The 25,324-nt window shown below is 46.6% G+C and overlaps 1 protein-coding gene across 3 annotated transcripts in view; it reads left to right on the top strand.

The window, feature by feature from the left end:
• LOC124141404 (mediator of RNA polymerase II transcription subunit 12-like protein) overlaps window positions 1-25,324 on the top strand; it is a 61,325-nt gene that overhangs the window by 13,052 nt on the left and 22,949 nt on the right. For all 3 annotated transcript variants that reach the window (XM_048402240.1, XM_048402242.1, XM_048402243.1), the window contains exons 11-29: window positions 1,624-1,723; window positions 1,893-2,029; window positions 2,677-2,808; window positions 3,370-3,496; window positions 3,908-4,122; window positions 4,349-4,460; window positions 14,056-14,348; window positions 15,506-15,784; window positions 16,309-16,472; window positions 17,157-17,271; window positions 18,057-18,187; window positions 18,601-18,711; window positions 18,871-19,012; window positions 19,181-19,310; window positions 20,873-21,097; window positions 21,480-21,609; window positions 22,981-23,155; window positions 23,461-23,562; window positions 24,163-24,237. In XM_048402240.1, coding sequence (XP_048258197.1) covers window positions 1,624-1,723; window positions 1,893-2,029; window positions 2,677-2,808; window positions 3,370-3,496; window positions 3,908-4,122; window positions 4,349-4,460; window positions 14,056-14,348; window positions 15,506-15,784; window positions 16,309-16,472; window positions 17,157-17,271; window positions 18,057-18,187; window positions 18,601-18,711; window positions 18,871-19,012; window positions 19,181-19,310; window positions 20,873-21,097; window positions 21,480-21,609; window positions 22,981-23,155; window positions 23,461-23,562; window positions 24,163-24,237 — 2,895 coding nt within the window. The remainder of the gene's footprint in view (window positions 1-1,623; window positions 1,724-1,892; window positions 2,030-2,676; window positions 2,809-3,369; window positions 3,497-3,907; window positions 4,123-4,348; window positions 4,461-14,055; window positions 14,349-15,505; window positions 15,785-16,308; window positions 16,473-17,156; window positions 17,272-18,056; window positions 18,188-18,600; window positions 18,712-18,870; window positions 19,013-19,180; window positions 19,311-20,872; window positions 21,098-21,479; window positions 21,610-22,980; window positions 23,156-23,460; window positions 23,563-24,162; window positions 24,238-25,324) is intronic.

Below are 25,324 nucleotides of genomic sequence, written 5' to 3'. Positions count from 1 at the left end.
TGTCTGGCCAGACTGGGATGTAGACAGGCTGCTACCAGTACTCTGTCTGGCCAGACTGGGATGTGTGTGGACAGTCTGCTACCAGTACTCTGTCTGGCCAGACTGGGATGTGGACAGGCTGCTACCAGTACTCTGTCTGGCCAGACTGGGATGTAGACAGGCTGGGATGTGGACAGGCTGCTACCAGTACTCTGTCTGGCCAGACTGGGATGTAGACAGGCTGCTACCAGTACTCTGTCCGGCCAGACTGGGATGTGTGTGGACAGGCTGCTACCAGTACTCTGTCTGGCCAGGCTTGGATGTAGACAGGCTGCTACCAGTACTGTGTCTGGTCAGACGGATGTGGACAGTCTGGGATGTGGACAGTCTGCTACCAGTACTCTGCCAGACTGGGATGTGGACAGGCTGCTACCAGTACTCTGTCTGGCCAGACTGGGATGTGGACAGTCTGGGATGTGGACAGGCTTCTACCAGTACCCTGTCTGGCCAGACTGTGATGTTGACAGGCTGCTACCAGTCAGGGATGTGAAATCTCCGCGGAAACGCGGAAAATCGCGTTTTTTAAAACAGTAGTCCTCGGAAAAAATCATCTTCCGCGGAAAAAATTATTAAAAATTTAAAAAAAAACACGCCGAAAAATATGATCGAAAACCGGACAATTGGCGCGGATTGTCCTTTTTTCGATCGGAGCTTTCACAGCATAGGTTTTCGGACATCATACGTTTTCTGTCACGAATACTTGCACTATAACGTGGGGCATGGCGTCACACAGAAATTGTAAATACTCACAGAGTCAGCTGATGGCTTGTTTTTAAGATAAAGTTGTCTTTTAGCCTGTAAGTGAATGAGATGTTTTACAGTTGTTCATGTGATAAGCAAGAAATTTATGAATGTTTCTTCAGCGTCCAAAACCCCATGTCATGGGGATATATATTGTATTAATGTCTTATGTTTGCAATGGAGTTTTGTTTTTTTCATCAAAAGGTAAGTACAAGCTAAGTTTTTTTCAATATGCTTCAACATGGGGAAAGGGTCAGACATTGCACACTTGTGACAGTTGTCCTTGTGTCTGGGGGATGGGATTGAAGTTTATGGCAGTATAGACTCCCAGACCTGGCGGGTAGCCAGGTGCGCGAAAGCTATGCCCGATTTCTTTAAAGTACTGATTTAACTTCAAAATTTTACTGCATCTGCCATCTTGTTTATTTTACTTATTGACTTATTACATTTCTTGGTGTGAATGTTGTCCAAACTGCATGAAATTGCTTAAAATGCAATCAAATGTTTTAAAAATTTCTGGGGGGGCATACCCCCAGACCCCCCTAGACTTTTCCTCTTTTTTCAGCAAAACCTGCTCACATCCCTGTACCAGTACTCTGTCTGGCCAGACTGGGATTTGGACAGGCTGCTACCAGTACTCTGTCTGGCCAGACTGGGATGTGGACAGGCTGCTACCAGTACTCTGTCTGGCCAGACTGGGTTGTGGACAGGCTGCTACAAGTACTTTGGCTGGTCAGACTTGACTGTTTACAGGCTGACAGGCTGTCTTGCTTCCATGCCTTTAGATATTTTTTTATCAGTGATTCCTTTTCCCTTGTCATAATATGTTGGCAATGCTTGTAGATCCGTGCCCAGATCCGAGCCTCGGAACACCAGATCAAACTGCGGGGGAAGGGAGCCGAGGTGCGGTGGTCATCAGACAAGTGTCAACAATCGGCCAAAGGTAGGAGTCGTAGCAGTATTAACCTGATCAGGGGTGATGTCTCACCCAGCCTTGATTATTTGCAGACTTGTGGATATGGCTGCAATATTGTTGTGAAAAACAACATGCATTCACACACTCATTCACTGTGATAAACTTTGTTTGACAAGATGGAGTACTGTTGTTGCAGGTTTTGTGATCAGCAAAGTCCTCCATGTACTGGATAACCTGGACAAACACCACTTTGACAAGGTCGACGTCAACAACTCATTTGATGTCCTCTACCAGAAAATATTCTCCATCAACCAAACCAAAGATGGCAATGAGGTGAGGAACTGATGTGACTGTTTTCCTACTTGTTTTGAAATTATTCATTCTACCCTGTTCAATCTCATTAAAATCAGATCTCAGTCCTCGCTGCCGCTAAACAAAGATCTGAGGACATCCCATTTGGGGTCACATCAGAACGACCTTTCATCTGACCAATCAGAGCATCGCTTACCAGATCATGAAAGTGACAGTCGGAATGTGATTTTGATTCATGCAACCTCAAAAACTTTAACACAGGGTATTCCGAACGATAGTTACTGGTTTAACGACTGAATCCATACAATCTAGACCATATATTTGGCATTCCAAAATGTTCTTTTGTTCAGGTTTCAATTTTTTCATCGAGAATTTGTCAAAATATGTTTCGAAGCGTAGTCGCCAATTTGAATTGAGTGCCTTAAAGCACAAGAAAGCTCCCTTCTGATTAGCAGATGTCAACTTCTTGTTAGTCCTTCCATTGGTTGGTCAAAATTCGCGCAAGGTCGGTCTGATGTGACCCGTAATAGGATGTCCTCTGATCTTTGTTTAGCGATAGTGAGAACTAAGATCTGATTTTAATGAGATTGTTCCCTGTTGAACTTGCAAAGATTGTTCCGAAGAGAAAAATAGGAGTGAGCTAATGGCAGATTTTTCGTGTATTTCAGCCAATGTTGGGAGACGAGCCTATCATCAAGCTGCTCATTGACTGGGCAGTGACGACACAACGCACAGGGGATCATAGGTCTGTGGTCGCAGCTAAGCTGCTGGAACGCAGGCAGAATGAGCTCAGAGCAGAGGTAAATACTGTGACGCTGTTAGGTCAACAAGAAACAATCTCAGTTATCAGAGGTACAGATCGATACTGACAGCATTTTATGACAAAAATATATTCATAAAAAATAATTTGTAATATGAGCGACACATTATTTCACATTGAAATCTCTACTAAGTTTTCCAAAGAATTTTTTTAAATAATGTTGGTTGGTGAGGGCATGCTGTTTCAACTTCAAACTTCAGGAACAAGTTTTAGTCAAGGGATGACATTTCCTGTCATGTTTTCTCAGGAAACAGAAGGGCATGGTACCTGTAATGCCGTATAAGTAGTAAATATAAAATATATTAGATGTTAATAATTTCTGGCCACATGGATGAGTGGACACAATATTTTTTCTATACCCTTGTCAGTCAATGGAGGAGAGGTGTTTGTCCGATCGTGTGCTTATACCCTGACACTGGGCATCCATCATTGCTCAAGCTGTCACTCTCCGTGTGATCCAGTACAGGCTTCACAGTTAACAGGCTGTCATAAAACAACACTCATCCTTGCCTTCTTATAAACACCGACTTGGACTTTGCAGAAGTATGGTGATACCGACATGATGGAGGACAAGGATTCGATCGGCTCGGACCAGATGATTCCCCCGGGGCTGCCTGCCTTCCAGTCCCTGCTGATGGAGTTCCTCGACACCCAGGCCCCAGTGCTAGGTACACATGAGGGTATTGACCTCCATAAACGAAATAGATGTGCAGGCATATTTTTCTGAATTGATTAAGTTTGTTGAAAAGTTGGTTGACAGATTTTTTTCAAGAACATAGGTTTGGTGGTTGAAAGAAAAAATGAGTCAGGATAAGTATAAATGATATTTTTACTCTAAAGAATACATAATGTAAATATTTCTTGCTGACTGATGTAAAACAACATTCATTCACAGCCCAACCTTCCCACTCATACACACACTTTCTCTGGATGAAGGCGATTTCATTGAGTCATCATACACATAGACCATCTCTCACTTGCATAACCTGTCTGCATAGCCTTGATTGTCTTCATTACTTTACAGACCACACTGAATGTTCCAACTACATTACCTCAAGTGTGTCTGATTACTGTTTTAGATGAAAATCCAACTGAAGAAAACAAGCAAGCATTCCGGAACCTGATTCACCTGTTCTCTGAGCTGATTCGCCATGACGTGTTTTCCCACGATGCCTACATGTGTACACTGATCTCCCGTGGCGACCTCCTGTCTTCCCCCGCTGTCATGATGCCCTCTGCAGACAGCGTGGACCTCCCTAGCATCAAGAGTCAGAACGAGAGCATCAAGCATGAGGTGAGGGGTCCCAGCTGGCACTGCCAACAAACAAGTTTACAGAATATTACATGAGATCAAAGTGTCCTTTCACATTGAAACAAATCTAATTTCACAGCCAGTTAAGAGCCACACTGTCCCTACTTGATGTCTGAAGATTTCACCGCATATAACCTACAGCTCGTTATGAACAGCCTTGGCACTAGTTTGTGAAGTGGTTTTGAAAAGGCTTGTTTGTTTCCCTCAGCATCAAGATGACATCAAGGTGGACATGGACATTGGGGCGCTGATGGACACAGACTTCAACACTCTGTTTGGCTCAGTCAAGGATGAACAAAAGTCCAGCCCAGAGCCACCAGGTGGGTACACTGACACTGTCTGCTCCATGTAGTGACAGCCTGGATGGGGGAATCAGGTTGTATACATGTGTGGTCAGTGGGTGCCTTGTTGTATTTGACAGACTGGATGGGGGAATCAGGTTGTATACATGTGTGGTCAGTGGGTGCCTTGTTGTAGTGACAGACTGGATGGGGGAATCAGGTTGTATACATGTGTGGTCAGTGCCTTGTTGTAGTGACAGACTGGATGGGGGGGATCAGGTTGTATACATGTGTGGTCAGTGGGTGCCTTGTTGTAGTGACAGACTGGATGGGGGGAATCAGGTTGTATACATGTGTGGTCAGTGGGTGCCTTGTTGTAGTGACAGACTGGATGGGGGAATCAGGTTGTATACATGTGTGGTCAGTGCCTTGTTGTAGTGACAGACTGGATGGGGGGGAATCAGGTTGTATACATGTGTGGTCAGTGCCTTGTTGTAGTGACAGACTGGATGTGGGAATCAGGTTGTATACATGTGTGGTCAGTGGGTGCCTTGTTGTAGTGACAGACTGGATGGGGGGGAATCAGGTTGTATAAATGTGTGGTCAGTGCCTTGTTGTAGTGACAGACTGGATGTGGGAATCAGGTTGTATACATGTGTGGTCAGTGGGTGCCTTGTTGTAGTGACAGACTGGATGGGGGGAATCAGGTTGTATACATGTGTGGTCAGTGGGTGCCTTGTTGTAGTGACAGACTGGGTGGGGGAATCAGGTTGTATACATGTGTGGTCAGTGGGTGCCTTGTTGTAGTGACAGACTGGGTGGGGGAATCAGGTTGTATACATGTGTGGTCAGTGGGTGCCTTGTTGTAGTGACAGACTGTATGGGGGGGAATCAGGTTGTATACATGTGTGGTCAGTGCCTTGTTGTAGTGACAGACTGGATGGGGGGAATCAGGTTGTATACATGTGTGGTCAGTGGGTGCCTTGTTGTAGTGATAGACTGGATGAGGGAATCAGGTTGTATACATGTGTGGTCAGTGGGTGCCTTGTTGTAGTGACAGACTGGATGGGGGAATCAGGTTGTATACATGTGTGGTCAGTGGGTGCCTTGTTGTAGTGACAGACTGGATGTGGGAATCAGGTTGTATACATGTGTGGTCAGTGGGTGCCTTGTTGTAGTGACAGACTGGGTGGGGGAATCAGGTTGTATACATGTGTGGTCAGTGGGTGCCTTGTTGTAGTGACAGACTGTATGGGGGGGAATCAGGTTGTATACATGTGTGGTCAGTGCCTTGTTGTAGTGACAGACTGGATGTGGGAATCAGGTTGTATACATGTGTGGTCAGTGGGTGCCTTGTTGTAGTGACAGACTGGATGGGGGGAATCAGGTTGTATACATGTGTGGTCAGTGGGTGCCTTGTTGTAGTGACAGACTGTATGGGGGGGAATCAGGTTGTATACATGTGTGGTCAGTGCCTTGTTGTAGTGACAGACTGGATGGGGGGAATCAGGTTGTATACATGTGTGGTCAGTGCCTTGTTGTAGTGACAGACTGGGTGGGGAATCAGGTTGTATACATGTGTGGTCAGTGGGTGCCTTGTTGTAGTGACAGACTGGGTGGGGGAATCAGGTTGTATACATGTGTGGTCAGTGGGTGCCTTGTTGTAGTGACAGACTGTATGGGGGGGAATCAGGTTGTATACATGTGTGGTCAGTGGGTGCCTTGTTGTAGTGACAGACTGGATGTGGGAATCAGGTTGTATACATGTGTGGTCAGTGGGTGCCTTGTTGTAGTGACAGACTGTATGGGGGGGAATCAGGTTGTATACATGTGTGGTCAGTGGGTGCCTTGTTGTAGTGACAGACTGTATGGGGGGGAATCAGGTTGTATACATGTGTGGTCAGTGCCTTGTTGTAGTGACAGACTGGATGGGGGGAATCAGGTTGTATACATGTGTGGTCAGTGCCTTGTTGTAGTGACAGACTGGGTGGGGAATCAGGTTGTATACATGTGTGGTCAGTGGGTGCCTTGTTGTAGTGACAGACTGGGTGGGGGAATCAGGTTGTATACATGTGTGGTCAGTGGGTGCCTTGTTGTAGTGACAGACTGGGTGGGGGAATCAGGTTGTATACATGTGTGGTCAGTGGGTGCCTTGTTGTAGTGACAGACTGTATGGGGGGGAATCAGGTTGTATACATGTGTGGTCAGTGCCTTGTTGTAGTGACAGACTGGATGGGGGGAATCAGGTTGTATACATGTGTGGTCAGTGCCTTGTTGTAGTGATAGACTGGATGAGGGAATCAGGTTGTATACATGTGTGGTCAGTGCCTTGTTGTAGTGACAGACTGTATGGGGGGGAATCAGGTTGTATACATGTGTGGTCAGTGGGTGCCTTGTTGTAGTGACAGACTGTATGGGGGGGAATCAGGTTGTATACATGTGTGGTCAGTGCCTTGTTGTAGTGACAGACTGGATGGGGGGAATCAGGTTGTATACATGTGTGGTCAGTGCCTTGTTGTAGTGACAGACTGGGTGGGGAATCAGGTTGTATACATGTGTGGTCAGTGGGTGCCTTGTTGTAGTGACAGACTGGGTGGGGGGAATCAGGTTGTATACATGTGTGGTCAGTGGGTGCCTTGTTGTAGTGACAGACTGGGTGGGGGAATCAGGTTGTATACATGTGTGGTCAGTGGGTGCCTTGTTGTAGTGACAGACTGGGTGGGGGAATCAGGTTGTATACATGTGTGGTCAGTGGGTGCCTTGTTGTAGTGACAGACTGGATGAGGGAATCAGGTTGTATACATGTGTGGTCAGTGGGTGCCTTGTTGTAGTGACAGACTGGGTGGGGGGAATCAGGTTGTATAAATGTGTGGTCAGTGGGTGCCTTGTTGTAGTGACAGATTGGATGTGGGAATCAGGTTGTATACATGTGTGGTCAGTGGGTGCCTTGTTGTAGTGACAGACTGGGTGGGGGGAATCAGGTTGTATACATGTGTGGTCAGTGCCTTGTTGTAGTGACAGACTGGGTGGGGGAATCAGGTTGTATACATGTGTGGTCAGTGGGTGCCTTGTTGTAGTGACAGACTGGGTGGGGGGAATCAGGTTGTATAAATGTGTGGTCAGTGGGTGCCTTGTTGTAGTGACAGATTGGATGTGGGAATCAGGTTGTATACATGTGTGGTCAGTGGGTGCCTTGTTGTAGTGACAGACTGGGTGGGGGGAATCAGGTTGTATACATGTGTGGTCAGTGCCTTGTTGTAGTGACAGACTGGATGGGGGAATCAGGTTGTATACATGTGTGGTCAGTGGGTGCCTTGTTGTAGTGACAGACTGGGTGGGGGAATCAGGTTGTATACATGTGTGGTCAGTGGGTGCCTTGTTGTAGTGACAGACTGGATGAGGGAATCAGGTTGTATACATGTGTGGTCAGTGGGTGCCTTGTTGTAGTGACAGACTGGATGTGGGAATCAGGTTGTATACATGTGTGGTCAGTGGGTGCCTTGTTGTAGTGACAGACTGTATGGGGGGGAATCAGGTTGTATACATGTGTGGTCAGTGCCTTGTTGTAGTGACAGACTGTATGGGGGGGAATCAGGTTGTATACATGTGTGGTCAGTGCCTTGTTGTAGTGACAGACTGGATGGGGGGAATCAGGTTGTATACATGTGTGGTCAGTGGGTGCCTTGTTGTAGTGACAGACTGGATGGGGGAATCAGGTTGTATACATGTGTGGTCAGTGCCTTGTTGTAGTGACAGACTGGGTGGGGGAATCAGGTTGTATACATGTGTGGTCAGTGCCTTGTTGTAGTGACAGACTGGATGGGGGAATCAGGTTGTATACATGTGTGGTCAGTGGGTGCCTTGTTGTAGTGACAGACTGGATGAGGGAATCAGGTTGTATACATGTGTGGTCAGTGGGTGCCTTGTTGTAGTGACAGACTGGATGGGGGAATCAGGTTGTATACATGTGTGGTCAGTGGGTGCCTTGTTGTAGTGACAGACTGTATGGGGGGGAATCAGGTTGTATACATGTGTGGTCAGTGGGTGCCTTGTTGTAGTGACAGACTGGATGTGGGAATCAGGTTGTATACATGTGTGGTCAGTGGGTGCCTTGTTGTAGTGACAGACTGGATGAGGGAATCAGGTTGTATACATGTGTGGTCAGTGGGTGCCTTGTTGTAGTGACAGACTGGGTGGGGGAATCAGGTTGTATACATGTGTGGTCAGTGGGTGCCTTGTTGTAGTGACAGACTGGATGAGGGAATCAGGTTGTATACATGTGTGGTCAGTGGGTGCCTTGTTGTAGTGACAGCCTGGATGGGGGGAATCAGGTTGTATACATGTGTGGTCAGTGGGTGCCTTGTTGTAGTGACAGACTGGATGGGGGAATCAGGTTGTATACATGTGTGGTCAGTGGGTGCCTTGTTGTATTTGACAGACTGGATGGGGGAATCAGGTTGTATACATGTGTGGTCAGTGGGTGCCTTGTTGTAGTGACAGACTGGATGTGGGAATCAGGTTGTATACATGTGTGGTCAGTGGGTGCCTTGTTGTATTTGACAGACTGGATGGGGGAATCAGGTTGTATACATGTGTGGTCAGTGGGTGCCTTGTTGTAGTGACAGACTGGATGGGGGAATCAGGTTGTATACATGTGTGGTCAGTGGGTGCCTTGTTGTAGTGACAGACTGGGTGGGGGAATCAGGTTGTATACATGTGTGGTCAGTGGGTGCCTTGTTGTAGTGACAGACTGGATGGGGGAATCAGGTTGTATACATGTGTGGTCAGTGGGTGCCTTGTTGTAGTGACAGACTGGATGGGGGAATCAGGTTGTATACATGTGTGGTCAGTGGGTGCCTTGTTGTAGTGACAGATTGGATGTGGGAATCAGGTTGTATACATGTGTGGTCAGTGGGTGCCTTGTTGTAGTGACAGACTGGGTGGGGGGGAATCAGGTTGTATACATGTGTGGTCAGTGGGTGCCTTGTTGTAGTGACAGATTGGATGTGGGAATCAGGTTGTATACATGTGTGGTCAGTGGGTGCCTTGTTGTAGTGACAGACTGGGTGGGGGGGAATCAGGTTGTATACATGTGTGGTCAGTGGGTGCCTTGTTGTAGTGACAGACTGTATGGGGGGGAATCAGGTTGTATACATGTGTGGTCAGTGGGTGCCTTGTTGTAGTGACAGACTGGATGAGGGAATCAGGTTGTATACATGTGTGGTCAGTGGGTGCCTTGTTGTAGTGACAGACTGGGTGGGGGAATCAGGTTGTATACATGTGTGGTCAGTGGGTGCCTTGTTGTAGTGACAGACTGGGTGGGGGAATCAGGTTGTATACATGTGTGGTCAGTGGGTGCCTTGTTGTAGTGACAGACTGGATGGGGGGAATCAGGTTGTATACATGTGTGGTCAGTGGGTGCCTTGTTGTAGTGACAGCCTGGATGGGGGGATCAGGTTGTATACATGTGTGGTCAGTGGGTGCCTTGTTGTAGTGACAGACTGGATGGGGGGAATCAGGTTGTATACATGTGTGGTCAGTGCCTTGTTGTAGTGACAGACTGGATGTGGGAATCAGGTTGTATACATGTGTGGTCAGTGGGTGCCTTGTTGTAGTGACAGACTGGATGGGGAATCAGGTTGTATACATGTGTGGTCAGTGGGTGCCTTGTTGTAGTGACAGACTGGATGGGGGGAATCAGGTTGTATACATGTGTGGTCAGTGCCTTGTTGTAGTGACAGACTGGATGTGGGAATCAGGTTGTATACATGTGTGGTCAGTGGGTGCCTTGTTGTAGTGACAGACTGGGTGGGGGAATCAGGTTGTATACATGTGTGGTCAGTGGGTGCCTTGTTGTAGTGACAGATTGGATGGGGGAATCAGGTTGTATACATGTGTGGTCAGTGCCTTGTTGTAGTGACAGACTGGATGGGGGAATCAGGTTGTATACATGTGTGGTCAGTGGGTGCCTTGTTGTAGTGACAGACTGGATGGGGGAATCAGGTTGTATACATGTGTGGTCAGTGCCTTGTTGTAGTGACAGACTGGGTGGGGGGAATCAGGTTGTATAAATGTGTGGTCAGTGGGTGCCTTGTTGTAGTGACAGATTGGATGTGGGAATCAGGTTGTATACATGTGTGGTCAGTGGGTGCCTTGTTGTAGTGACAGACTGGGTGGGGGGAATCAGGTTGTATACATGTGTGGTCAGTGCCTTGTTGTAGTGACAGACTGGATGGGGGAATCAGGTTGTATACATGTGTGGTCAGTGGGTGCCTTGTTGTAGTGACAGACTGTATGGGGGGGAATCAGGTTGTATACATGTGTGGTCAGTGGGTGCCTTGTTGTAGTGACAGACTGGGTGGGGGGGAATCAGGTTGTATACATGTGTGGTCAGTGGGTGCCTTGTTGTAGTGACAGACTGTATGGGGGGGAATCAGGTTGTATACATGTGTGGTCAGTGGGTGCCTTGTTGTAGTGACAGACTGGGTGGGGGAATCAGGTTGTATACATGTGTGGTCAGTGGGTGCCTTGTTGTAGTGACAGACTGTATGGGGGGGAATCAGGTTGTATACATGTGTGGTCAGTGGGTGCCTTGTTGTAGTGACAGACTGTATGGGGGGGAATCAGGTTGTATACATGTGTGGTCAGTGGGTGCCTTGTTGTAGTGACAGACTGTATGGGGGGGAATCAGGTTGTATACATGTGTGGTCAGTGGGTGCCTTGTTGTAGTGACAGACTGGGTGGGGGGAATCAGGTTGTATACATGTGTGGTCAGTGCCTTGTTGTAGTGACAGACTGGATGTGGGAATCAGGTTGTATACATGTGTGGTCAGTGGGTGCCTTGTTGTAGTGACAGACTGTATGGGGGGGAATCAGGTTGTATACATGTGTGGTCAGTGGGTGCCTTGTTGTAGTGACAGACTGTATGGGGGGGAATCAGGTTGTATACATGTGTGGTCAGTGGGTGCCTTGTTGTAGTGACAGACTGGGTGGGGGGAATCAGGTTGTATACATGTGTGGTCAGTGCCTTGTTGTAGTGACAGACTGGATGTGGGAATCAGGTTGTATACATGTGTGGTCAGTGGGTGCCTTGTTGTAGTGACAGATTGGATGGGGGGAATCAGGTTGTATACATGTGTGGTCAGTGCCTTGTTGTAGTGACAGACTGGATGGGGGAATCAGGTTGTATACATGTGTGGTCAGTGGGTGCCTTGTTGTAGTGACAGACTGGATGGGGGGGAATCAGGTTGTATACATGTGTGGTCAGTGGGTGCCTTGTTGTAGTGACAGATTGGATGGGGGGAATCAGGTTGTATACATGTGTGGTCAGTGCCTTGTTGTAGTGATAGACTGTATGGGGGGGAATCAGGTTGTATACATGTGTGGTCAGTGGGTGCCTTGTTGTAGTGACAGACTGGATGGGGGAATCAGGTTGTATACATGTGTGGTCAGTGGGTGCCTTGTTGTATTTGACAGACTGGATGGGGGAATCAGGTTGTATACATGTGTGGTCAGTGGGTGCCTTGTTGTAGTGACAGACTGGGTGGGGGGAATCAGGTTGTATACATGTGTGGTCAGTGGGTGCCTTGTTGTAGTGACAGACTGGATGGGGGAATCAGGTTGTATACATGTGTGGTCAGTGGGTGCCTTGTTGTAGTGACAGACTGGGTGGGGGAATCAGGTTGTATACATGTGTGGTCAGTGGGTGCCTTGTTGTAGTGACAGACTGGGTGGGGGAATCAGGTTGTATACATGTGTGGTCAGTGGGTGCCTTGTTGTAGTGACAGACTGGGTGGGGGGACTAAGGTTGTATACATGTGTGGTCAGTGGGTGCCTTGTTGTAGTGACAGACTGGGTGAGGGGACTAAGGTTGTATACATGTGTGGTCAGTGGGTGCCTTGTTGTAGTGACAGACTGGGTGGGGGGACTAAGGTTGTATACATGTGTGGTCAGTGGGTGCCTTGTTGTAGTGACAGACTGGGTGAGGGGACTAAGGTTGTATACATGTGTGGTCAGTGGGTGCCTTGTTGTAGTGACAGACTGGGTGGGGGGAATCAGGTTGTATACATGTGTGGTCAGTGGGTGCCTTGTTGTAGTGACAGACTGTATGGGGGGGAATCAAGTTGTATACATGTGTGGTCAGTGGGTGTCTTGTTGTAGTGACAGACTGGATGTGGGAATCAGGTTGTATACATGTGTGGTCAGTGGGTGCCTTGTTGTAGTGACAGACTGGATGTGGGAATCAGGTTGTATACATGTGTGGTCAGTGGGTGCCTTGTTGTAGTGACAGATTGGATGAGGGGACTAAGGTTGTATACATGTGTGGTCAGTGCCTTGTTGTAGTGACAGATTGGATGAGGGGACTAAGGTTGTATACATGTGTGGTCAGTGGGTGCCTTGTTGTAGTGACAGATTGGATGAGGGGACTAAGGTTGTATACATGTGTGGTCAGTGGGTGCCTTGTTGTAGTGACAGTCTGGGTGGGGGAATCAGGTTGTATACATGTGTGGTCAGTGGGTGCCTTGTTGTAGTGACAGACTGGATGAGGGGACTAAGGTTGTATACATGTGTGGTCAGTGGGTGCCTTGTTGTAGTGACAGTCTGGGTGGGGGAATCAGGTTGTATACATGTGTGGTCAGTGGGTGCCTTGTTGTAGTGACAGACTGGATGAGGGGACTAAGGTTGTATACATGTGTGGTCAGTGGGTGTCTTGTTGTAGTGACAGACTGGGTGGGGGAATCAGGTTGTATACATGTGTGGTCAGTGCCTTGTTGTAGTGACAGACTCGGTGGGGGGAATCAGGTTGTATACATGTGTGGTCAGTGGGTGCCTTGTTGTAGTGACAGACTGGATGTGGGAATCAGGTTGTATAAATGTGTGGTCAGTGGGTGCCTTGTTGTAGTGACAGACTGGATGAGGGGACTAAGGTTGTATACATGTGTGGTCAGTGGGTGCCTTGTTGTAGTGACAGACTGGATGGGGGGAATCAGGTTGTATACATGTGTGGTCAGTGGGTGCCTTGTTGTAGTGACAGACTGGATGAGGGGGAATCAGATTTATTACAAGGCCAGACAAGGTTATATTGGACCTGACATGTTTGTTTGCCCTGTTATATTTGACCTGACATGTTTGTTTGCCCTGTTATATTTGACCTGACATGTTTGTTTGCCCTGTTATATTGGACCTGACATGTTTGTTTGCCCTGTTATATTTGACCTGACATGTTTGTTTGCCCTGTTATATTTGACCTGACATGTTTGTTTGCCCTGTTATATTGGACCTGACATGTTTGTTTGCCCTGTTATATTTGACCTGACATGTTTGTTTACTCTGTTTTATTGGACCTGACATGTTTGTTTGCCCTGTTATTTTGGACCTGACATGTTTGTTTGCCCTGTTATATTTGACCTGACATGTTTGTTTACTCTGTTTTATTGGACCTGACATGTTTGTTTGCCCTGTTATATTGGACCTGACATGTTTGTTTACTCATGCACCGTCAGGAACAAGGTCATAAACTTATTTGCATGGGAGCAAACAAGCTTTTTTTTATCTTATGTTGCCATTGTGTCACCAACATCCAGATAATGATGTAGTTTCACAGTATGCTCAAAGTAACTCTTTACATATCCAGCATCCGTGAAGTCTGTGAAGTCGGAGAAGGATCACACCCTCCAGCACAGCGATGCCCTGCCCACAGTCTCAGCCCCCAAGGGTCCGTCACGGCACATGCTGTTTGCCACCCACTTCCCCATTCCACAAGATGAATATTCAAGCCACGAGTGCAACCAGAGACTCATCGTCCTGTACGGTGTCGGCAAGCCCCGCGATGAGGCGCGACATGTCCTGAAGAAAATCTCCAAGGAGGTAGTGAAGCTGTATAGCAAGAGGAACTGTATTGATGTCAGCAGTGGCGACCTTGGCAAGGTGAGTTGCCAGACAGTGTGGACCAGTCGCCATCTCATTCACATTGCTCATGATGTCAATCACTGGATTGTCTGGTCCAGACTTGATTATTTACAGACCGCCGTCATAAAGCTGGAATATTGCTATGTGCGGCGTTAAACAACAAACAAACAAAAACATTTACATTGTATATATTTGTCACATGGGTTAACTGACATGTTTATGAAAAGAAAAGTTTTACATACAATAAATACTGTCCAGCTTGTGTTGTTGAAATGACTCACCAGCCAACAGTGTTGGCCCTTGTAGAGTTTGTTGTTCTGTTGTGTGTCAGCGAGGATAGTACAACATGGACATGTGCATGGTTGGATAAGATTAACTTTCTTGGATATTGACACATGAAGATCCAGGTTAGAACAGATCTTCAGAACCCATGCTTGCTCTGTGTCATTGTTGATAGAACCCATGAAGATCCGGTACGAAGAGGCGACTATGCTTGTCATAAGAGGCGACTATGCTTGTCGTAAGAGGCGACTATGCTTGTTGTAAGAGGCGGCTATGCTTGTCGTAAGAGGCGACTATGCTTGTCGTAAGAGGCGGCTATGCTTGTCGTAAGAGGCGACTATGCTTGTCATAAGAGGCGACTATGCTTGTCGTAAGAGGCGACTATGCTTGTCATTAGAGGCGACTATGCTTGTCATAAGAGGCGACTATGCTTGTCATAAGAGGCGACTATGCTTGTCATAAGAGGCGACTATGCTTGTCGTAAGAGGCGACTGCTTGTCGTAAGAGGCGACTAATGGGACCTGGGGGTCAGACACGCTGACTTGGTTGATGCATGTCATCGTATTCCAATTGTGTGGATTGATTCTCATGATATAAATCACTGGATTGTCTGCCCCAGACTTGATTATTTACAGATCGCTGTCATATAGCTAGAATAATTCTGAGTGCGGCGTCAACAACAGACAAATAAACAAATCTTGGATGTTGATTGATTGTTACAATATACCCAACCCACCAGGTGGAACACCAGGTGTCAACACCAGATCCCCATTAGTTGTCTGTTAGTACAAGCATGGAGTACTAGGAGTCTCTTCTCAGTATTCTGACAATGAATTCCTGGTGTTTCTGTATTTTCTCAAAAGCCATGGTTTTCAATTCTGATGAACTTTCAGGTGAAGAAGAAGAAAGAAAAGGAAGGGGAGGCAACTGCTGCAGCATCTGTGTCTGTGGTGCTGCCAAACTACGAGGGCATCTTCCAGAAGTTCCAGAAGCTGTCCTACTACGACCAGCACTCTGTCACAGAGCAGTGCTGTGCTGCTGTCATAGAGCAGATCAACAGCTTTGTGTCGGGCAGCTCCAGTTATCTCCCCTTGGTGGACAATATCTCCTATTTATTTGACCTGATGGAATACTCCCTGAATATCAATGGTCTCATTGAGTTTATATGCCAGGTAGGTTGATTATGCTGATATCTATAATACATCAAATGAATGTTTAAAGCAGATTATGTGTTTTGTGCCCTTTATGTATGTGTTCTGTTCATTCGTATGTGTAGTGTTTATTATCCCCTGTTCGTCCATCCGTCATGTTTCGTTTCTGGAGCATTTTATATTTTATTATGAACTTCGCATGTGTATCAAACACATGCTGAACTGGTGCCTTTTGTTGTTTTGGTATTTCTAAAAAAATATTTTTGGTGTTCTATGGCAACAAGCCACATTTCTTATTAAGTTATCCCACATTACTCCTGAATCCATTGACTGCTTGTTCCTGACAGAGAGATGAAAATCATCATTGAGGTAAATACCTCGAATTCTTAAGTGCCCCATGTTGGGGGATATTGATAACATTGGTTTCTTGTTCATGTGCGTTGTGCTGTTTATTCATTGTGTGTTGTGCTGTTTATTCATTGTGTGTTGTGCTGTTTATTCATTGTGTGTTGTGCTGTTTATTCATGTCTGTTGTGCTGTTGCAGATGTTGAAGGAGATGACGGAGGTGGAGTTGCAGCTGAAGAAGAACAAGTCGTCCCTGGCGGGGACGTTCACGACGTCGCTGGGGCTATGTATTGTCAGTGTGCTCCGCCAGTATCACACCTATGTCTTGGTGTCGCAGGATCTCACATCACAGGCATTTGAGTAGTGAGTTGACTTTGGCAGGGGCACACTTACAGTCATCTGAAGATAAAAAATATACAAATTGGTGGGGTGTACTTAATTGGTAAATTTGAAAAGTGTAGTAAACTATTTATGTAACGAACACATTTCTAACGGACTGTTGGATATGACAAACTGTGTTTTTGGTCCTGTCCATTTGCTGTGTATATGCTGTATATAGGCTATAATAAACTTCGGTTGTAATGAACCAAAATTAGCCGTCCCTTTTGTTATAACTGTAGTTTACAGTATATGCCTTTATACAGCGCTCATGTATTCCTGCCTGGGACGTTTTGCTGTCAGTATTGCCTGGCAATCAGATGGAAGAACTGTTATTTGAGCCATGTTTTCCTAACTGCTGATTGTGATATATCTCTTCAGTGATGTCTTAGGAACCTTTATTCCTCAGTCCAGTAATGATGGGAGGAATTCAAGAAACTCAGATTATGATTTTGATATAAGGAGATTGTAAAAGTCATTTTAGAACTTGTCCAGATTATCTGAGTAAGACAACAATTTTCTTAGTTTTACAAAGACAGCTGACCCATACTGTGTGTAAGAACAAAGTGATCTTAGTCAATGTTAACAATTGTCCAGTTCCCAGAGGAACGACTACTTTTAGTGAGACTTGCAGCTAAGACTGTTGTGTGACTGATGCTTGTGTTACAGTCTGTTCCTGCTGTGGAAGACGGTGGACTCCAGTAACCCGGGGGAGTGTATGTCCGCCAAGCGCTGCGTCATCTCCTACCTCTGTGATGTCTACTCTGCGTGTGCGTTCCTCAAGGTAAGTCCACACAGGCACACTGTGCTTTACCTTACTCGCCCAAGTATTTGGCAGTGTCATTTATTAGGACATTTTTACTATAGATCAAAATCAAAATCCTGAAAATATTTGTTTTGTTACTGTAAAACTGATTGCCCCAACCCTTCTGTTGAGCATGTTGAAACGTATGTAATCTGAAAAGTACTTTCAAACATACGATACAGTCATGCAGTATGATTGGAAACTTCAGGATAGCATATTTGTCAACTGGAAAATTTAATTTTCAATATATTTCTCATTGGGGTGGGGGCACGGGTGGCCAAGTCGTCTAAGGCGCCGTGATTCACTGTGCAGAGTTGCGTCCCTTGGACACGCCAGAAACCTATGATTGTGGGTTCGAATCCCAGTTCGCCCCGATTATGTTTCTAGGTTTGTCAGCACCATACCCGTGCTCGTGGGTTTCACCGAAGTGGTAAACGTCTGATACCTGCATCACTTCAGGCTTTCCTCCCACATGAAGCTGACACGCAGCGATATAACTGTAATACTGTTAAAAGCGGCGTTAAACCCAACTCACTCACTCACTCTCATTGGGGATAAAAAGGCTGAGCTCACTAGTCATACTTAAACAAACAAGACTGGGCTACTGCATATTGGTTGAATGTACAGAATGCTATTGATGAAGATTGTTATATTCTTTTTCCTTTTGCAGTGTTGTGAGATGCTCTCATGTGATATGTTATATAAAAAACATACTTAAACAGCTAACCACATGAGAGTGAGAGGATTTTGTCTTTTGTTTTCAGTCTCGTTTCTCTGAGATGTTCAGCTCGGCTCACTCCCAAGTGAAGCAGACGATCCACGTGTCCGTGACTCCGTCAGCCTCCAACCTGCGCTGGGACCCTGCCTTCATGATAGAGCTCATCAGTACAGGAAAGTAAGTCATGGAGGAAGCCGTCACGATACTCTACACATGGGAAAACATACAGATTTGTAAGGGCTTGTAGGCTAAGCTTGATTGCAGCAGTATTTTAGTTTCCTGCACAACAGTCAAGCATGATGTAAGACTTGACTGCAATGCGTGGTCAGACTCAGTGACTGATTGTCTTTCATCACTCTCCAATGATCTTGTCATCAACCACTGGTTTGTCTGTCCTAGACTTGATCATTTACAGGTCTCGGTGATATGGCTGCGGTATAAGACAACAAAGAAACTTAATGACGGGCATGAATTTTTTAAAACTGTCTACGAAACATTCAGGGTTTATGGAAATTTTTGGGAAGTGTGTGTGTGCGTTTCCACCGTTTCTACTTGCCCCGGTTCTAGAGATTTGTGTGTGTGTGTTTCAGGTCGCAGCCGGACCCACAGGTGGTGAAGCAGCTGAGTGAGAATCCCCCCAACAGATACAGCTTTGTCTGCAATGCCACCCTCAACATCTGTAACTCACAGCTCCCTGAGAGGTCAGTCCTTCAACCCACACCCGATGAGTCTGCTCAAACCATGAATACAAGTTAATTGTTTTCAGCCTGTTCTATAGTTAGTTGTAACTCCACTTCAATCCCCTGTACCAGTCATAACCACACCTGCTTTGTTATGTTGTATATTGACTGTGTTTCCAGGTTGAATGAGATCTCCCTGTTGTGTGCGGAGCTGACAGCTCGGTGTAATCCCCTCAGCTCGGAGTGGCTGGGAGTTCTCAAGGCTCTGTGTTGTTCCTCCATGCACAGCAGTGGCTTCATAGATGTCCTCACACAGATAGATGTAAGTACAGAAACTCCATGGAGCACAGTAGAGTAAAGTGCCAGGCCCGAGACGCTGGAGTATTGCTGAATGGCACTCTGAGTAAGTTTGGCCCCAAGTACCAATTTACTTTAGCAGATGTATGTTCATCTATGCTCTGTTCATCCTCTACATTGTTGTTTGTTGTAGGTGAGTGACCTGTCAATACACGACTCCCTGGCTGTGTTCACGGCGATCCTGATTGCCCGCCAGTGTTTCTCCCTGCAGGACCTAGTGGTGCATGTTGCGCTGCCCTCCCTCCTGGCTGCCTGCCCTTCAGGTAATGTCCCTGCAGAACCTAGTGGTGCATGTTGCGCTGCCCTCCCTCCTGGCTGCCTGCCCTTCAGGTAATGTCCCCGCAGAACCTAACTGCCCTCCCTCCTGACTGCCTGCCCTTCAGGTAATGTCCCCGCAGAACCTAACTGCCCTCCCTCCTGGCTGCCTGCCCTTCAGGTAATGTCCCTGCAGAACCTAACTGCCCTCCCTCCTGGCTGCCTGCCCTTCAGGTAATGTCCCTGCAGAACCTAACTGCCCTCCCTCCTGGCTGCCTGCCCTTCAGGTAATGTCCCTGCAGAACCTAACTGCCCTCCCTCCTGGCTGCCTGCCCTTCAGGTAATGTCCCTGCAGAACCTAACTGCCCTCCCTCCTGGCTGCCTGCCCTTCAGGTAATGTCCCCGCAGAACCTAACTGCCCTCCCTCCTGACTGCCTGCCCTTCAGGTAATGTCCCCGCAGAACCTAACTGCCCTCCCTCCTGGCTGCCTGCCCTTCAGGTAATGTCCCTGCAGAACCTTACTGCCCTCCCTCCTGGCTGCCTGCCCTTCAGGTAATGTCCCTGCAGAACCTAACTGCCCTCCCTCCTGACTGCCTGCCCTTCAGGTAATGTCCCTGCAGAACCTAACTGCCTTCCCTCCTGACTGCCTGCCCTTCAGTTAATGTCCCTGCAGAACCTAACTGCCCTCCCTCCTGACTGCCTGCCCTTCAGTTAATGTCCCTGCAGGACCTAACTGCCCTCCCTCCTGACTGCCTGCCCTTCAGTTAATGTCCCTGCAGGACCTAACTGCCCTCCCTCCTGACTGCCTGCCCTTCAGTTAATGCCCCTGCAGGACCTAACTGCCTTCCCTCCTGACTGCCTGCCCTTCAGTTAATGTCCCTGCAGGACCTAACTGCCCTCCCTCCTGACTGCCTGCCCTTCAGTTAATGTCCCTGCAGGACCCAACTGCCCTCCCTCCTGACTGCCTGCCCTTCAGTTAATGTCCCTGCAGGACCCAACTGCCCTCCCTCCTGACTGCCTGCCCTTCAGTTAATGTCCCTGCAGGACCCAACTGCCCTCCCTCCTGACTGCCTGCCCTTCAGTTAATGTCCCTGCAGAACCTAACTGCCTTCCCTCCTGACTGCCTGCCCTTCAGTTAATGTCCCTGCAGAACCTAACTGCCCTCCCTCCTGACTGCCTGCCCTTCAGTTAATGTCCCTGCAGGACCTAACTGCCCTCCCTCCTGACTGCCTGCCCTTCAGTTAATGTCCCTGCAGGACCCAACTGCCCTCCCTCCTGACTGCCTGCCCTTCAGTTAATGTCCCTGCAGAACCTAACTGCCCTCCCTCCTGACTGCCTGCCCTTCAGTTAATGTCCCTGCAGGACCTAACTGCCCTCCCTCCTGACTGCCTGCCCTTCAGTTAATGCCCCTGCAGGACCTAGTGGTGCATGTTGCACTGCCCTCCCTCCTTGCTCCCTTCCCCTCTTGATCATGGCCCTCTGTCACCAACTGGAGGAGGCCACAGTTAACTACATAAATCTGCAGACACAAATGGCAGTAACAGCTATGACACTACTCTACCCTTTTCAGCTGGCGGGGACCAGGATGCAGAGCCAGGAGCGCGACTCACCTGTCACCTTCTCCTGAGGCTCTTCAAGACCCACGATCTAGTCCTGCCACAGCCCAGCTATGGGGGCGGGGTACGTAACCCGCCCATGATCAAGGCATCGTGTGACCAGCATCTCCTGGAGGCCTCGCATGACAGCATCACCATCGGCCCTGTCATGGCAGTACTTAAGGCCATGCTTGTGATGGGTACGTGTCATCCATAGATGTTGGTCAGCTAGCTACAGTGCCTCTTAGTGATTGCTGCATGTAGGCAATTAGGGCCATGGAGATCCCTCACACCTTATGTTTGTTGTAAGAGTTGATGAACATTGGGATTGGTTGGCCAGAATGTGTGAACTGTCAGATGCTGGTTATACTTTGGTGATATGTATCATTGTGCATGCTGTTTTTTAGTTTGATTTATCATCCTGTGAAAAGTAAATGGACAATAACACTGATACCCTCTCTCCGGTCATAGTTATGAAATGTACCCATTGTGTATGTGAAATAGTGTCCCCTGATCAGCCCTGTGCAGACATGTTCATTATGTAATTGAGAGTGTCCCTTGACATCTGTTAATACATTGAAGGTGATTCATGCAATGATGAGTCAAAATCCAAGTCAGCGTCCAACTCCAACTCCAAGGACAAGGGGGACGACATCATCCAGACATTGCTGCGAGGACTGGACGATGATGTTGACATGGACATGGTGCTAGGGTGAGTCACGTTGGAGAATTCACTGTTCTATTGGAGTACAGTGATCTCCCCTTGTCTTCATGCTGAGTATATAGTGATCTCCCCTTGTCTTCTTCATGCTGAGTAGAGTGATCTCCCCTTGTCTTCTTCATGCTGAGAATAAGTGAGCTCCCCTTGTCTTCTTCATACTGAGTAGAGTTGGAGAATTCACTGTTCTATTGGAGTACAGTGATCTCCCCTTGTATTCATGCTGAGTATATAGTGATCTCCCCTTGTCTTCTTCATGCTGAGTAAGTAGTGATCTCCCCTTGTCTTCTTCATGCTGAGTAGAGTGATCTACCCTTGTCTTCTTCATACTGAGTATAAGTGAGCTCCCCTTGTCGTCATGCTGAGTAGAGTGAGCTCCCCTTGTCGTCATGCTGAGTAGAGTGAGCTCCCCTTGTCTTCATGCTGAGTATAAGTGATCTCCCCTTGTCTTCTTCATGCTGAGTAGAATGAGCTCCCCTTGTCTTCTTCATACTCAAGCTCCTTCCCAGCGCGTGACACCTTCGTTACACTCTCGGTAACATCGCTGCCATCAGTGTGGGTGCGGCCATTACAAGAATCTTGAAATTTGCCCTCCAACCCCATATGTAGTAACGTTTATACTTTTGTTTATGTCTTTGGGAATCATCATATTTCAATTTGAAAAGGTTTACGACTGACCATGTTTTCCAGATGAATTTACTTTGTTGTTTTGATAATCAGATTGGTTCGAGATTGCAGACTAACGGAAAACCAACCAACTTCTCCCTTACATTCTTACTATATCAATAACACAATAGTTTTAATGAACCAGAAATTCAAATTGACAAACGAAGAAAGTAATTTAGCAACTATAAGTGTATTCAGCATCACGACAGTCGTCACTTGTTTGTAAACATAACGGTCATTCGGTTGCGAGTTCAACTCCAAGCATGGTTGTGGCCACCTATTCACAGTGGGGAGTTTTGACTGGTGGCAGCGATAGTATAGAGAGCTCCGGGAACGTACTATCGCTGTGAGGAGCTTGCTTCATACTGAGTAGAGTGATCTCCCCTTGTCTTCATGCTGAGTATGTAGTGATCTCCCCTTGTCTTCATGCTGAGTAGAGTGAGCTCCCCTTGTCTTCATGCTGAGTATGTAGTGATATCCCCTTGTCTTCTTCATACTGAATAGAGTGAGCTCCCCTTGTCTTCATGCTTAGTATGTAGTGATCCCCCCCTTGTCTTCATGCTGAGTATATAGTGACTTCCCCTTGTCTTCCTCATACTGAGTAGAGTGAGCTCCCCTTGTCTTCCGGCAATGTGTTATGATAGGATCCTACTCCTGTAGACAGCAGAAATGATTGACTTTGTCATGTTGTTTGTGCAGTGCCCCATCGAAGAGCACAAAGACAGGCATGGAGAGCGCTGGGCTGAGCGAGTTCTCGAAGCACGCCCTGAAGGAGATGTGTGACCAGACCTGGGTGCAGGAGAAGTTCCTCAAAGACCCGGAGCGCCTGTTTGACGGGGACACTCTCATAGACCCCATGCTCACCAACAAACAGGTAGAACTGCTAGCTCCTTGAGGGATTTGTGGGTTGTTTGATTGAATTATCACCATTGGTAATGTTGTGCCATAGGATGGTCAGGATCGTATGACCTGGAATCCTCAGCCCAGGATGGATGCTTATAGTGACTGGAATGTTCATGAGCTCGTTGATCCTAGTACAACAGAGCCTTGTGAACATGATAAAGTATTGACTCTAAGATTCTTAAATGTCATGACTTTGTTCAAGTATTATTCAGCTAGGGTGTCTATGGACACTAAACTACCCTAGTTCTGTCTGACACTGTGTTCTGTCTGACCCAGGCCCAGCAGCTGCTACAGATGATCTGCTACCCCAAGGGTGTCCCCAACCAGGTGGAGGGCTGCGAGCCAGACAACAAGCAGGTCATCCTCCGGATCCTCGAGGTGGGTACGAGTGGCTACAGTACTCTGGCCTTGCTTCATGGCACACTCTCATGCTTACCTGTGCACAACATTTTGTAATAAAAAATAAAATAACCAATTGGACACTTTTTTTAATCACACTAAGTACCAGTTGTTTTAATGTCAGATGGCCTGCTGTGTATATTATGTCTGGTTTGACAGCAAATGAAAAACTGATATTACAAGGTTTTCAGAAGTTTGAAAATCCTTGATTTTGAATCTTATCTAAAAATGGGATTAATTACCTTGAATAGGTGTTGAATTTGTCAACCATGGTTAACCTTGCTGTTGAATGATTATATAGCAAATGATTAATCAAACACTTGTTCCATCACTTACTTTGAAACACTTGCGTGGACTTTTAACAGTATATTGGAATGTAGCATTGGAGTTCGGAGACATGAGGACAATGGCATGAACTAAGAATGTCCTAACAAGTCGGTTTGAAAGCATGCTTGGTTCAAACATTTGCCACGATTAGTGAGATACGTGATTTGTAGAAGGCCTGACATCTGCTAGGTAGAGTTGTGTATGACCCACTTCTGAGTACCATTACCATGCCTGCTGATGCCCGTGTTGCAGACACTTGACCAGTGGTCACTGCGTGTGTCCTGGCTGGAGGTGCAGCTCATGTTCAAGCAGGCCACAACACAAACAGTAAGTAACACTGATGCCAGCAGATAAATCAACAAAAGGAAATATATTGCAATGCATGTGCTTGTGGGCTTAAATGACAGTGACAATACATATTGCGATACTTCAGTCATGATACACTATGTCCAGATAAACGATATGTTTGTAGACGATTTTGTTTATAGTGACCATTGTAGATGTAGATGTAGTGATAATTTAAAAAATAGTATCACCAAATGTGTGCAGATTTAATTCCTTCCAGTCTGTCCTACTGATGACTTGACACCCGTGTTATGACTGACTCCCATTTTATGACTGACTCCCATTTTATGACTGACTCCCATTTTATGACTGACTCCCATGTTACGACTGACTCCCATGTTATAACTGACTCCCATGTTATAACTGGCTCCTGTGTTATAACTGTCTCCCATGTTATATTTGACTCCGTGTTATAACTGACTCCCATGTTATATTTGACTCCGTGTTATAACTGACTCCCATGTTAAATTTGACTCATGTGTTATAACTGTCTCCCATGTTATATTTGACTCCGTGTTATAACTGACTCCCATGTTATATTTGACTCCCATGTTATAACTGACATCTATGTTACAACTGACTCCCATGTTATATTTGACTCCTGTGTTATAACTGACTCCCATGTGATAACTGTCTCCCATGTTATATTTGACTCCGTGTTATAACTGACTCCCATGTTATATTTGACTCCTGTATTATAACTGTCTCCCATGTTATATTTGACTCCTGTGTGATAACTGACTCCCATGTTATATTTGACTCCTGTGTTATAACTGTCTCCCATGTTATATTTGACTCTGTGTTATAACTGACTCCCATGTTATATTTGACTCCGTGTTATAACTGACTCCCATGTTATATTTGACTCCCATGTTATAACTGACTCCTGTGTTACAACTGACTCCCATGTTATATTTGACTCCCATGTTATAACTGACTCCCATTTTATATTTGACTCCCATGTTATAACTGACTCCTGTGTTACAACTGACTCCCATGTTATATTTGACTCCTGTGTTACAACTGACTCCCATGTTATATTTGACTCCTGTGTTTTAACTGACCCCCA

Source organism: Haliotis rufescens, unplaced genomic scaffold (genome assembly GCF_023055435.1).
Source record: "Haliotis rufescens isolate VD_foot unplaced genomic scaffold, xgHalRufe1.0.p SCAF_25, whole genome shotgun sequence".
Lineage (NCBI taxonomy): Eukaryota > Metazoa > Mollusca > Gastropoda > Lepetellida > Haliotidae > Haliotis > Haliotis rufescens.
Note: the sequence above shows the minus strand (reverse complement) of the source record. Positions and strands in the feature narration are given on the sequence as shown.